This window comes from Anomalospiza imberbis, chromosome 5 (assembly GCF_031753505.1).
Source record: "Anomalospiza imberbis isolate Cuckoo-Finch-1a 21T00152 chromosome 5, ASM3175350v1, whole genome shotgun sequence".
NCBI lineage: Eukaryota > Metazoa > Chordata > Aves > Passeriformes > Viduidae > Anomalospiza > Anomalospiza imberbis.
The window spans coordinates 66,517,178-66,530,816 of record NC_089685.1 but is presented as its reverse complement, the minus strand read 5'-3'; the positions used below and the strand labels follow the sequence as shown (position 1 = coordinate 66,530,816).

Here is a 13,639-nt window from a genome sequence, read left to right as displayed (position 1 = left end):
GCCAATGCAAACAGCAAACAGCTGGATGCCAGAAAAGACTAAATCTCTCACAGCCTGACATGCTGCATTGCCTCTGCAGCAATAAAATTACTGGTGGGTCAGCAGAAACAGTATCCAGAGTAGGTCAGATCTGCTGTGGAAGGTGCCTGAGATGACTTCTGAGTTTCTGTGTTTTATTGTTGTTATTTATGGCTTTGGTTGCTGCTGAATACTTCTGGTAAATTTGGTGTAGAGCCCATGGTGTGAGTGTTATGTCACTGTGTTCCCAAAGCATTCTGAGCCAGCCTCCCCCCTGGGGTTTGCAGGCATTCACTATTCCATTCAGGAGTTAAGGGAAATGTAGGGACTACTTCAGTCCTTGCTGATAAGCAGCTGCCAGTGAAGTGACTCTCCATAGCTGGGTGGCAGCACAGCAGCAATAATCAATATCTGAAGAAAGGACATTGGGGTACTTCTTCCACCTGCTGAAAAGAGAAAGTGCTGTTCTCCAGCCTGGCATTATTATGCATGTTCATTGATATGGAGGACAGGAATTTGTTTTATCACCATGAAAGAGTTGTGTCTATGAACAGAAAAGAGAAAGAGAGCTCTTAAAATCTAACCTCAGCTTTTTTAGTCAAGATTTTTAAAGCCATCTCTAGTCCCTGGAGTAATTAATATCGAATTTGTAGTTCAAGGCTATTGGTCCAACACTAAATGAGTTAGCCTGGAAGAAAATAGCAGAGTGAACTCGCTCCCACTAAAATAATTTTGCGTTTTTTCGGTTGTGTAAGTAGAACCAGAGCAGATCTAGCTTAAAAGTTTGCCTGGGCTTAAATACACCCTTACAGCAAGGTTTCACTTCTCAAATTAATAACTTTATAATAGTACAGTTTGATGATAGACTATTGCTTGTTTTGGGGTCCTGAGGGTTGGATTGGTGGAGTTTTTTACAGTGCCGTTTTCAATTTCTGAAACAATTAGGAAGGAGAAAGAGCTGTTTAATCTGATTAACACCATACCGATGGTGCAGTATTTTTAGACAGTGGCTGAGAGGAGCCCAGTCGAGAAACCCAAGTGCTAAAAATGCTGATTTCAGTAGGTGGCAGCATCCCCTCTGTGTCACTCCCAAACCAACCCCGACGTTCTGCTCTGGGGATCGGGAACTGTAAAAAAAGCCCAGTTTGCCGTGGCTGCTGAAGACCCCCAGTTCCACCTTCCAGCAGTGGTGGCTGCAGGTTCCCACACCTGATCCCAGGACAGAAATGAGCCTTCCCTCCCTCTCTCTTCTGCTGCATGAGGTGCTTTTGCTTGGCAGGTTGGATTTGTTTGAGGAGGGAGTCCTGAGATTCTGCCCTCGAAGTATCACACATTTTTGTGGTGCTATTTTAGCAGCTGCTCTGTCGCAGCCCAGAAAGGCTACAAAGAATGGGTCAAGTACCTCCCTCACAGCCATCCTTCATCTCTGCCTTGCAAAAGGCTTTGCTTCATTTACTGCAGTGAGAATCACAGTGGTTTACAAGACAATTCAAGAAAGACTCATTCTCAATGTGAAAAAAAATAATACTCTTTTAGAGATATGCAGTCTGGTAGTCACAAAGCTCTACAACAGTGTATAAATACCTGCCATCCATCCCCAAAAAATACACTCATGTGCAATTGCAGTTCAGTCCCTTCTCATGGCTGTTAGGCAATATAACTATATGGATTCATTTTTTAGGACAGCTGTAGAAGTCATCCCTCCCCTCCCTTTTCCTTAAATAGTGTATTTATTTTGGTTGGCTAATCTTTTCTCTTTCTTTGGTTATAACAAACAAGCACAACTGTAGAGCAGGGTTTTAGAAGACTCCTGTGTTCACTGACCATCTCTGAAAGGAGAAACCTCCAAATCATATTTCAATGCGATATGGCTGCAGATCTAAAGCATCTTTCATGGCATCCAGTGGTAATCATGCCAGCCACGAACAGCACTTGGACCAGGTATGTTTTGTTGCCTGTAACAAAATTGGAGGGGAAGGATACTGTTTAGGAAGTATCTGGAGAGTTTCTCAGTCAGAGAATTTTCAGCTAAAGAGATCCAGCCTGGTTTTAAACCTGGCTAGGTCCTGGGCTTGAATCTAGTTCCATAGGCTTTAAATGAAATCCCTCTTCCTTTTTATTCCCTGTCATTCATCTGGAATGCAAGTTTAATGCTAATTTTATATGTTGGGGCAGCATCAGAAGGCAGTCGTTAGGAGTCAACAGCATCAAAGGAAACTTTCCTTAAATCCCATGTCCCTTTGCCAAGCACTGTTAGGGCCATCTTCTGTCCTTAATATTCTGTCTATGAACATTCCTGTGTATTCACCACATAAGGCTAAGAATAGTTCAGCCATTTAAGGGCCTGAGTTTACTGACAGGGACTGTATGAGTAATGGATTGCTGGGCTAGATCACTGCTAAAACATTCTAGCAGTCCATGTTTATCAATAATAAGGTAATAAAACAACACTACCTGATTTCAACTTTCTTACCTTAGCAAAATATTAGTTCTTTCTCAAGCTGAGCTTGGTTTTCTATGCACAAGGAAACAGAGGTGTGTGTAATTACCAGCTTTCTGTTAGGCTTGGTGATGATACTTAACCATGATGTCAAATATTTGTGTATTTTCTTAACCTAGTTTGTCAATCCATGTTCAGTCAATGGATGAACATACAGTACTAAATCAAATAACAAAAAAAAAAATCAGTAACACAAGAAATAAATTCATCAAAAAGAGCCCAGTTCTCTAAAGGAAATTTATAAATTCATTTGTAGACCCAAGCCTTTAGTAACATATTCATGTATCCTTTAAGACACCAAATCAGTCTTCAGTGTTACTCTGCCAAGTGTCTGGATCCATGGAATGACAGGAAGGGAGGGCTGAAAGGAGCTTCTGTGGATCATCCAGCCCAAGTCCCCTGCTGAAGCAGAATCACCTGGAGCTGGTTGCACGGGATCAGGTACCAGGTGGGTGTTGATTATCTCCAGGTAAGGAGACCCCATGGCCTGTCTGGACAGCAGTTCCAATACTCTGACAGCCCCACCGTAAATAAGTTACTCCTGGGATCAGTTCCTGCCCGTTCCTCTGGTGCCATTGCTGGGCCCCCCGGAGCAGAGCCTGGGCCCTGCTCTGAGCCCTTGCTGCAGACAGGGACACCCAGGGCTGAGGACCCCTCTCGAGGCTGGACAGCCCCAGCTCCCTCAGCCTTTCCTTGTCAAGGAGATGCTCCAGGCCCTTCCTTATCTCTGAGTCTCTGCTGGCCCCACTCCAGGAGCTCCATGTCCCTCCTGTCCTGATGATCCCAGATCTGGACACAGCTCTCCATATGTTCCTCACAGGGCTGAGCAGAGGGGCAGGATCACTCCCTGACCTGCTGGCACTGCTCTTCCTGATACATCCCAGGGTTCCACGGACCCTCTTGTTCCCCAGGGCACTGCTGGCTCAGGTACAGCTCGTTGTCCACCAGGACCCCCAGGTCCTTCCCCACAGAGCTGCTCTCCAGCAGATCAGCCCCCAGCATCTCCAGGGGCATGTCTGGGAGCCCTTGGGGACTTACTATCTGCCTGCACTGCCACCAGGGAGCTTCAGTCTTATTTTCCAGTAGGTGACAGACTATTGCCAATATCCTAACGGTGGTGGTGATGACACCCAAACTTCTTTTCTCATTCCTCCTTTGCTGTTATGAGGCCTAAACTGCTCCAGAAATGTGAATGAAAATGAACACATTCACAGGAGGCAGGATGAGGGGAAAGGGAAGGGGAATTACTCTGCTTTCTACAAAGTTTTCTGGTATTGAAGTGTGCAGAGTTCATTTTGGAAACATTTTTCAGCACCCAGAAGAGCTTTTTCTTATGTTTATTTTCAAGGAAACAGATTCTTGTACTGAAACTATGATTCAGGAGTAGAGATAATGAAAGTAGGGAGTATTTTCTAACGTTACAGCCTGGTTAGCTGTATTTTCCTAAAGAAGTACCATTTTCATAACTAAGTATAGATTTAGGAACCAAAATACCACAGAAAAGTGGTTTCGAGGTCGTGATCTGCATCTCCATGGATGACTTAGAGAGCAGCCACAGAAGCTAGTGCTGAGTAGCAAGTACTTAGTCAGAAGACTTAAATGCTTTACACAGAAGTCCACACCCATACAAATCAAAAATAGTGGTCCTTATTACTGGCAACGTTAGAAAACTTTGATCCAAAGAAAGATACAGAAATAGAAGAGAAGGCACTCAAAATCAAATGGATTTCAGGAGGCTCAGTGGTGAGGAGACCATGGGTGTGTCTTTGGGCAGCCTGACCTACAGCACTTGGAGTGGCTGTAAATGAGCAAGGCCAAAGAGCAGATGCTTTCTAAGGAACAGCCACATGGACATTTGCAGGAGCTCAGTGGTGCTGCTAAAAAAGACATTTCCTTGGACGGGGCTTTGCCACGGCTATATTGCTTCTGGTGCAAATGGAAAATAACTCCAGGCTTGCCATGTAGAGCTCAGTCCAAAGGGAAGCTGGAATAAACTGCTGAAAACAAAATTTCTACAGAGTCCAGATGAGGTAAATTTAAGGAAAGGAAGGGCACGCCAGGGTGAAAGGATTTTTCAAGACTTCCAGCACAGGTAAGGAGCAGAATAGAAAGGGGAGAGCGGGGCAAAATAAAATTTTGCATTAAAATGTATCAGTGTATCAGCATCTGACAGGTTCCCCCCACCCCAAAGTTGTACTTTGAGCTACATCTCAAGCCTAAGTGTTACATAAAATGAGTCAAGAAAAGGAAACAAGATATTTTCCTCGACATTACATACTAAAGCCTACTTCAGAAAAAAAGCCTTAAAACAAACTTATAAAACTATTTTAATGGCTTGGTATTAGTAAATTATTCCTACTATGTCATGAAAGAATAAAAAAGAGGACAAATCAAAACCCAGCCTGTAAAAAATAACTCCCTAAAAAAAAAAATAGAAAAATATAATATCTTGCAATTTCTTTTGAAGTCAACACATTTTTAAGTATTCATTTGGGTGAGAGCAGAGTTTTTCATATGACAGGTGATCCAACTAAATTTTTCCAGCAGACTGTGCTGTTTATTGTAGAGTATTTCCACAGTGAGGAGTCTCCCTGTTCCTTTCCCAGTGCAGAGAGGAAAGCAGGTACCCTCTGGGTATCTGTCCTTGGCAGGGCTCAAGCTGGGTTGGCCAGGAACACCTGCCACAGGCTCTTCAGGCTGTAAGTAACAATAGAGACCCTGCTGCATCCTCTCTGGACTGCAAATAAAGCTAATTAGGCACCAAAATTCTTCAAGTTATGCAGTTGGGATGCTGGGGTGCTCTCTTAGTTAAACTGACAGGCCCAGCACACTCAAAGTGAGAAGAATTAGTCCTGCAGTGCTCCCCTGATCTGTGTTTGGGCCAGCAGGCAGCACTATGGTAGAGTGTGTGTGTGTGTGTGTGTGTGTGCGCGCGCAAATACGCAAATATACATCTAAAAGGGGAAAGATGGTTTAAAAAAGGCATTTGAGCTGAACTCCCATGGGCATTGTTCTCCAGTTTTGCCTTTCCTGAGAAGAGTCTGTGGTGCTTGTTTCCAGATTTTTGGTCATCCAGAGTTTACATGCAGAGGAGAGCCTGAACATTTCTTTCTTTGCCATGATGGTAATGAGACCTCAAGAGAGATTGCATGGTCTGATGGAAGTCTCTGGAGGAGGCTGGGAGCTCACAGTAGCTGAACAGCTTAGCAATGAGGGCTTGTCTGGGAAGGAGCTGCCCACCTGAATATGAAACCTGCAGGGCTAGGAGGCCAGCCTGGGGACAAGTGCCCAGAAATGTGCAGTGGCTGCTTGCTGGCACCAAGCTCTGGCACAGGGGGCTTTGTGTTTGTCTCCCTAGCAGTGCTCTCATTCTCTGGTTTCTCCCAGTCAGTCCCACCACAAGCCCCTCACCGCCATCTCCTTCACCCGCCTTTCACCCCATGGGTAAGGGAGCCCTGGGTGGGGTGGGTGTGTGGGGGAACAGGGCAGATTTGTGAGAGGTGACAGCTCCTGTGACAGGCGCTGTAAGGGGGGTGCCCTGGCGGGGGGCTGTCTACAACATGATACCTCAGCAGCTGCTGCAGCGCTGGCCCTGAGCTGTCAGTGCCTGCAGTTTTATGGCACTTTCATCACCATCTGTCACTCCTTTAATGGCATGGCCTGCATGTCCTGCCACCTTCCCCTGGCACTCTGTGTCCCCCCAGCACACACACACACACTGGGGAGCTCAGCCATATGGCACCAAGTCATCCTCAACTTCTGGGTCCATCCTGGGGGACTGTGGGGACAGGAGCTTGGCAGGGTGGCCCAGCTAGCCCAGAGTTATGAGCTTGGAGTAGAAACCCAAATATTACCGTGCTAACGTGGGAACTGTGGTCTGTCCCTGTTGCCATCCTCGTGGATGTGTCTGCCATCCTAATGTGGGCTGTAGGGCAGGAGTAGATGTTTGGCTTAGTCTCCTGCAGGAAAAAGTAGCCTAAAGGTTGCTCTTTGTTTATGTTTTATGATAAACAGAGAAAGAATAAAACACACATGCACACATTTTTAAAGAAAAGCATTTGTTTATATTTACATAGACACACCCCAAGGCTTAATGTCAGGCCCTTGCCAAGGAACATATGTTATTTTAGCTTGACACATTTTGATTGCAAGATCCAGGGTGTTCTTTTCATTTGTCCAGAACAGGAGAAAACTCCAAGTGAGCTGCAGCACTTGCAATCCCCGTGGCTGTCTTCCATCACCAGGCTGTGTCTGTGCTGCGAGCACACATGGTTTGAAATCAAAGCCTGCCCCAGCCTCAGAGAAGCTCTCCCAGAAAGTAACGAGATCTGGTTTGCCATGCCTTAACTTCCAACCTGGAGGAGCTTTAATGCCTGTAACCTTGATGCTGTGCATTACACTGTTATCTTCATTACCTGGGGGGGGTTGAGAGAGAGTTTGTGGCTGAGAGTAAACTTCACTGTAGCAATCCTTTTTTTCCCTCTTACGTGTTCCTGTGATTGGCCATTTGATTATAGTGAATCCCCAAAGGCTCATGGATTAAAAACAAAGGCTGGTTTGTAAGTGAACTTGCTGTTGATGGATTAAGGCAGTGTGCCGGCTGTAACCAGATCCACAATACAAGTTCATTCATTTGGAGAGCAGCTCTTGACTCGAATTACACCCTCCCTGCCTGCTCCTCACCATCCAGCCAGTGAAACTTTACACCTCCATGATTTTATCACAGCCACAGCTCACCAACAATGTGTGTCATGCTGTGAAAAATATAACTATAAATCAAAGTCCTACATATGGTGCAATGGTAACCCTCCCAAAGGCCCTGTTCAGAGGCCATCCCTAAACAGATTTGTTTGTGTGCGTGTGGTGCGTGTACACATATGACAAGCAGAGGCAGCCACAACAGAGAGCTCCTATTTTCCAAGCTGACATTTCACAGAAGGAGCCAAAATAGTTCATTTTGAAGCACAGAGCAGTGTTTGTGATATCAATACCAATAGTTGCCTTTTAGATTTTCACTCTAAAGCCAAAAACATTTGGAGATGATACGTTTTTATATCATTAGTGGGGAGGCAAACACAAGCATGCCCATATTTCTGTGACACGCAGAAGGGAACTTTCACCCCTGGTTTTCTTTTATCTCCCTCGCTCTCTCTGGCTCACGTGCCAATCTGAGCATTCCCAATCCTCGGAGAGTGCGATCTTTTAAGAGCTGTCATTACACTTCTCAAGTTTGACAGAAGATAAGAAAGTGAACAACTGGTTTTAATCATGACAGATTCCAAGTCCTGGAAATCTTTCCAGAAGCTACTCTCAAGACCTGACATTTTCTGAAGCCCCTTCTCCTTTGGGCGCACGTGTGCATACTCACACAGTCCGGGAAGCCTCATCTCCGCAGCTTTTTACTTGCCAAATACTGCCCCTGGTACAACCACATTGTACTCTTGCAAATTATGCGTGATCAACTGTTTCTGCTGTGGAAAAGAGCCAGGACCAGGAATGCAACAGCCCAGCTATGCGAAAACCCAAAGAAAAGTAGTCAAGCCAAAACTGCTGTGCAAATGGCAGTTCTGCCTGAGGAAGAAAGCCCTTTCCAAGGCCCATTTCTAGTCACTGTTCCTGATGATTTATACAAGTCTCACCTGCTTCTCTTGCCTGTAGTCAGGTAGTGTCAAAAACCCCACAAATATGCTGTTCCTGGTTTTACTCCTGGAGTTAATTTGTAATAATATGTATAATACTCTCTGTGTATTTCAAAGGGGAAGCCAAGGCACAACAACACCAGTTGACTAAATAAACTGGAACTCTGTGGCAGAATGAGTTGCCAAACATGCTTTGATATTTTTTTGTGCTGCAAGACCTTGACTCTACACAAGATTAAAGTACAACGTGATACTTGCTCTTCCCCCTGAGGAGGTGATTTACACCAGCTATGGCTTTAGATGTGCAAGAGAAAATAGCAAAATTCAAGGAGGCTTTTAAGTACTGTAGGACTTCCAGGTTTTCCCCAGTGCTAACCCAGTCCCCTCTACTGTTATGTGCCAGTTCTACCCTGGCAAAACAAGACAGATCATGCACTACCTGCACAATTATCCCACGGCCGTAGCTGACACTAAGGCTTTGTTGCTTTAATTGTCTGAAACTTGACAACAAATTCCTTTCTAAGATTCTAACAGGCATGGAAACAAGACACATACAAGGTCTGAAGAACAATTTGTGAATTAGTTTTAATGGACAGCCAGCTCCCGTGTTTTATTGCCTTTTCTTTACAAGAATAGATATTTTTGTATTAACTGCTGTTGATGTTTGTCTGACTTCTGTGGTAGATCCTTTCTCTGGTTTCATCATCCACAAATTTGACAGGCTGACTATTGGAAAATTAATTTCCTTTTTTTAATTATAAAACCAGCAAAAAGCAAAAGCTTTTTGGTTTTATTTTTATCATTAGGCTTTTTCATTCAGTAATTTCTCACTCTATTGCAAGCTCTGTGGAACATTTTTAGGAAGATACAGTTGTGCTGAGACAGCAGCATGAACCAGAGTTTCTTCTACTGCCACATGGCATATTTCAGTGGTATTGAAGGTACACTTGTGCTTTCACCATGAGAGAAAAAAAGTCCTAATGGAGTAAAAACATTGGGAGTGAAATATGTTCTCTTAATCTGCCTTGATAGAACAAGGACTGGAACAGTTTTGTGGAGGAGAGAGGGAAATCTCCATTCTCTGTGTTTTGAGCTTACTTTTAGGTTACTTGAATTAAACAAGATTTTATTGCTTGGCTTAGCATTTTTTATAAGCAGCTTGAAGAGTTCATCATGGAGCCAGTTTGAACATTACAGCAATCTGCAGTAATTGGGCTTGTCTCCACATAGAAATTAATTGTATCCATGGGTCACACGGTAACAGGAAAAGCAAGGGGGTGAGGAGAGCAGAGTGCACATTTGGAGTGTTTGAAAATGAATGGACAAACTTTCAGGCATCAGTGCCTTGTAGCTGTCAAATTCAGACTGAGGAAAAGCAAGATTTGGAGTTGTCTGCCTGCAGTGAATTATTAATCAGTCACAGCCTCACCTGGGTTCCAGTTGTGCCTGTGTGTGCAGCAGGATGTAGGAACCACCTTCACACATGGCATCTTTGTTGGCAATTCTGGAAGCAGGACCCAGCAAGGAGTGACTACAGACCAACCAAAGAGTCCCTGGAGTCAGGGCCAGACTTTCCCGAGGCTTTGGTGACCGCTGGATGCTGTCCCTGGCAGAGATGGCATGGATAACTGTGGACAAATGCTGCCTGTATCTCTCAGCTCCTGTCCTGGGGATGAGCAGCGGCGAGGTGACAATTGAATGTTGTCCACCAGAGCCATGCTCAGTGCTGACAGAGACACACTGGTGACAAGAAGTACCTGATGTGGCCAGTGCCTTCGGCAGCTGTGCTGTCACCACGATGCCCCAGCAGGGAGTGCTCCACAGTACAGGCCACAGGGCCAGCACTGGTTCACACCAACCCACGGACACAGCTGCGAAGACAGAGATAATTTTAGGTTTCAAATAGTTGTCTTTTCTGTAGTTCAAGTCTTGTGTTTGAAAAGGCTTGGAGTTGTTGAAAGATGTGCTGGTGTGAGTAAAGGCACAGCTGGCAGCTGCTTCAGATAAAAACACTGCATGAAATTGTGCCATTTATATAACTCTTGTTTATGGATTGGGAGCACAGGGATAATCGTGGGTTTATATGAAATCACACAGTCAGTATATTGGGCATGCCAGTGTTTATGAGAATTCTGCTGACATGGGGGAGCTGAAGGGTTTTAAATCACCATAACTGGCATTGAATTCCTTGGAATTAGGTATCAGGGATGTTTCTTCAATATGTGTTTGATATGCCCTTCAAGAAACTTGGGATTCCCAAGAAAACTGATTTAGATTAGTCATTGTTTTCAACCCTGCCTAGGGAATACACCACAATTTAGCTCCTCATAGTACTTGAAAATTATCTCATTCTGTTTATCTTTCTTGTGTTTGTTAATTTTTGAGCATTAATTAGCTCCAGACATCATAATTATGTTCCTTCCATGAGTTCTATCACAGATCTACAATTAAAGTTATCGGTATTTATTTATTGCCTGGATTCAGATACCTGTTGGTTGAGACTAACGCCCATTGTAATGCATTTTACACATGCAGTTTTGGCTAGAATTGTTTGGGAGGCCTTTCTTTTCTGTGTTTATAATTGTGTTAATTCCGCTTTTTGCAGAAATATGGCTGTCAAAACTTTAAAAAAACCCAATCATATTCTGATGAGTGGTATATCTACTCTTTATTACTTCCATTTACAGCTGCAGGAAGCCTTACACTTCAAGACATACTTGAGTTAGGAGTCCCTTCCATTGTTCAAACACCTTGAGATTACCTTTGATACTTCCACCTTATAAGACTTTTGCCTTGGTTTCACTGGGCCTAGGACTCCATCAGGGTCCTGCTCCTTGGCCGAATTCCTGGATCAAGTAGTGAGGGAACACAGAAAACAACCAGCCCACCTGGAGAATTGACCATTCCTCTTCTTAGATCCTGTTTAGACTCCAGCAAAGATAGTTGAGCTGCCTTTTCCTTCCAGATGAAGGAAAATAAAGACAATTTCCTAGTTAGTCACAGAGGAGAGACAGTGGCATGAGCTGAAAGTGTTACTTTTAGTCTCTGCTGCCTCTCTATTCCTGTACTGTGTTTTCCCTGTCTTGACTACCTGGGTATGACATTTAACAGAAACTCTGATCTTGTGCTTAGCCATCCTCCCCCCGTCCAGAAGAGGAATGCAACTCAGCTGATTCTGCTGCCATACAGAAATATATGTAATGTATATATAAAAATGTATCAAATTATATCTATGGTTATATATATGTGTTATTAGCACTTTCCAGAACAAACAATTAGCTCAAACTTCAACATTAAGTCTCTTTCAAACACCTAGCTCTTGATATTACACATTCTAAACAAACTTTCACATTTAAAAAAATCCAGATCTTGGAAAATGAACAGTTAAGTGGTCCTGTGAGTTTCTCTCTTGCCAGGCAAGCCTCCTTGACTTGCCATCATTTTTATTCAAGTTGCTGCTGCTGTGCAGTGCCTTAATATTGTTTATAAATGTACAGGCACACAAGTACCTACAACAATGAAATTAAGAGCCATAATATTTTTCATTCTGTTATTAACAAAAATCTATATGGGATTTGGTTACCATGGAGACAACAGCTTGTAGTGCCATTTCAGATGCCTCAGGACACCTCAGGCTCTTTTCCAGAAGGGCACATGCCTTCAATACAGCCTGGATCATGCCTACAAGGGTAAGAGATCACAGACACTAAGGGAGTCCAGAGTGTCTCTATGCTGAGATTTTTAAACATCTTCATCATTGTATTTGTCTGGGCAACGAAAAGTGGTTTTGCTTCTAGCAGGTGGAAATTTTATGAGTATTTTGATGGAACTTAGTAATTGTCATACACAAAGGAACCTTGCAAAATAGGCTGGTGGAGTGTAACAAATCTGTGAAATCAAGCTTTCATCATCCTGTTAGCAGTTTTCTATGAGCTTTGGAATCAAAATATTCCCAGTATGTATCCATTCCTACTCCACCCCATTCAGCACATGCATAAATATTTTTTTTGAAAGTCCCAGACTTCCCAACCTTCCCCTACAGAAACAGAGGTGATGATTGTAAACAGATAAGCTTCCCAAACTCAAGGGAGAAAACAGTGGAACAATCTGTTAATTTGTAATAGGCTTATTCTTACACACAGAGGTATTTGTGTAAGATTGATTCCCTCACTAGAACATGACACATAAAATTACTACAAGTTTTCATTTTTTAAAATATTTAAAGTAAATGAGGGGGGGACAAATTAAGTGGGAACGTATATAGAATGCAGATATGAAGAAAATACTGCTAGCAGAAAGCTATCAGCCGTTAAATTGCATAGCCAGTTTATCCAAGGATAGCTGAAGCAATCATGTGAAAGCAATAAATGATCTTTTCCCAGCTAACAAATCAGTCTTTAATGGGTGAGGCCAAGTTCTTATCTACACAAGAAAGCAGGATTGTGCCAGCAGCTGGGTTAATGGACCAGTGCCAAATATCAGCTAGTTGGAGGTATCTTGACTTGTAAAATGTCATCAGTGTGGGCTCCTGGTGCTGGTTGTCCCTGCTCCAGGGGGTTGTGGCCATGGTGAGCTGATCCCTTGTGGGTCAGTCTGGCTGCCACAGCAGTTCACTGAGCTTCAGCAAAGCTGTGGAAGAAGTTTTGTCCTCTCATGGACATGCCCACACTGCATGTCCAGCTGTGGGTTGCGCACACGAGGAAGGCAGTGCTGGAGCTGCTCATGAGCCCAGCTTGGCTTCACTGCTCTGAGATTGTCCCACACCAGGGCAGCTCTCACATTTCAGTCTCTTCCAGGTTGTCAGAAGCTCCAGTAACCAGCCAAGGGGCTGCAGGTGGCCCACGCAGAGAAGGCCTTCAGCATCTTCACTGCTGTGTGATGATGTTTGTTTGACTCTCATCCTGCTCCTGAAGGACAAGAACAGCCACCAAGTTTAATCTTCATAATCAAGTGTGGGCAAGATTTTGCAAGTATTCCCCTTAGGGATGAAATCATATTGGCAAATCACTGTCTCTCTGTTACTTGTGTAAGATCAAAAAAAATCCAGTTGTTGGATTAATCCTTCTCACACCTTTCATGACCCTGAGGTCTGTTGCAATGCTCCTGTGATTGCACAACTTCTAATTACATAGGTGCTGGTGATATTCATTTGATTGAAAATGCTTTTTCTTTTGAGGGGGGCGGTATCTGAGCACAGAGTAGTGATGTGACAAGGGCATTAACTTATTTAAGAATTTGATTTTGGACTCACCTTTTAACTCTGCTGCAGAACTTTTGCATGACATTGAGCAAGTCACCTAGCCGGGTTCTCCTCTGTAAAATGGGGATTATGAAAATCTCCTTTTACTCCACAGGAAGTATAAATGCTTTCACTGTTGAGAACCCTTTCAAATTCTTCTGATGAAAGCCAGGTACTATTACAAGGATGCTCATGCTGATGTCTCTTGTATTTGTTTGCTAGTCTGTCTACTAAGGTTACTAA

At 43.7% G+C, this 13,639-nt stretch overlaps 1 protein-coding gene across 3 annotated transcripts in view; it reads left to right on the top strand.

Moving 5' to 3' along the window:
- Window positions 1-13,639, top strand: part of LOC137474798 (potassium voltage-gated channel subfamily KQT member 1-like) — a 407,224-nt gene that overhangs the window by 267,839 nt on the left and 125,746 nt on the right. The window contains exon 16 of one of the 3 annotated variants that reach the window (XM_068191687.1): window positions 12,954-13,164. The exons of the other annotated variants lie outside the window; for them this stretch is intronic. Coding sequence (XP_068047788.1) covers window positions 12,954-13,094 — 141 coding nt within the window. The 3' untranslated portion in view covers window positions 13,095-13,164. Of the gene's footprint in view, window positions 1-12,953; window positions 13,165-13,639 lie in introns of those variants that run through there. 3 annotated transcript variants of the gene reach the window in all.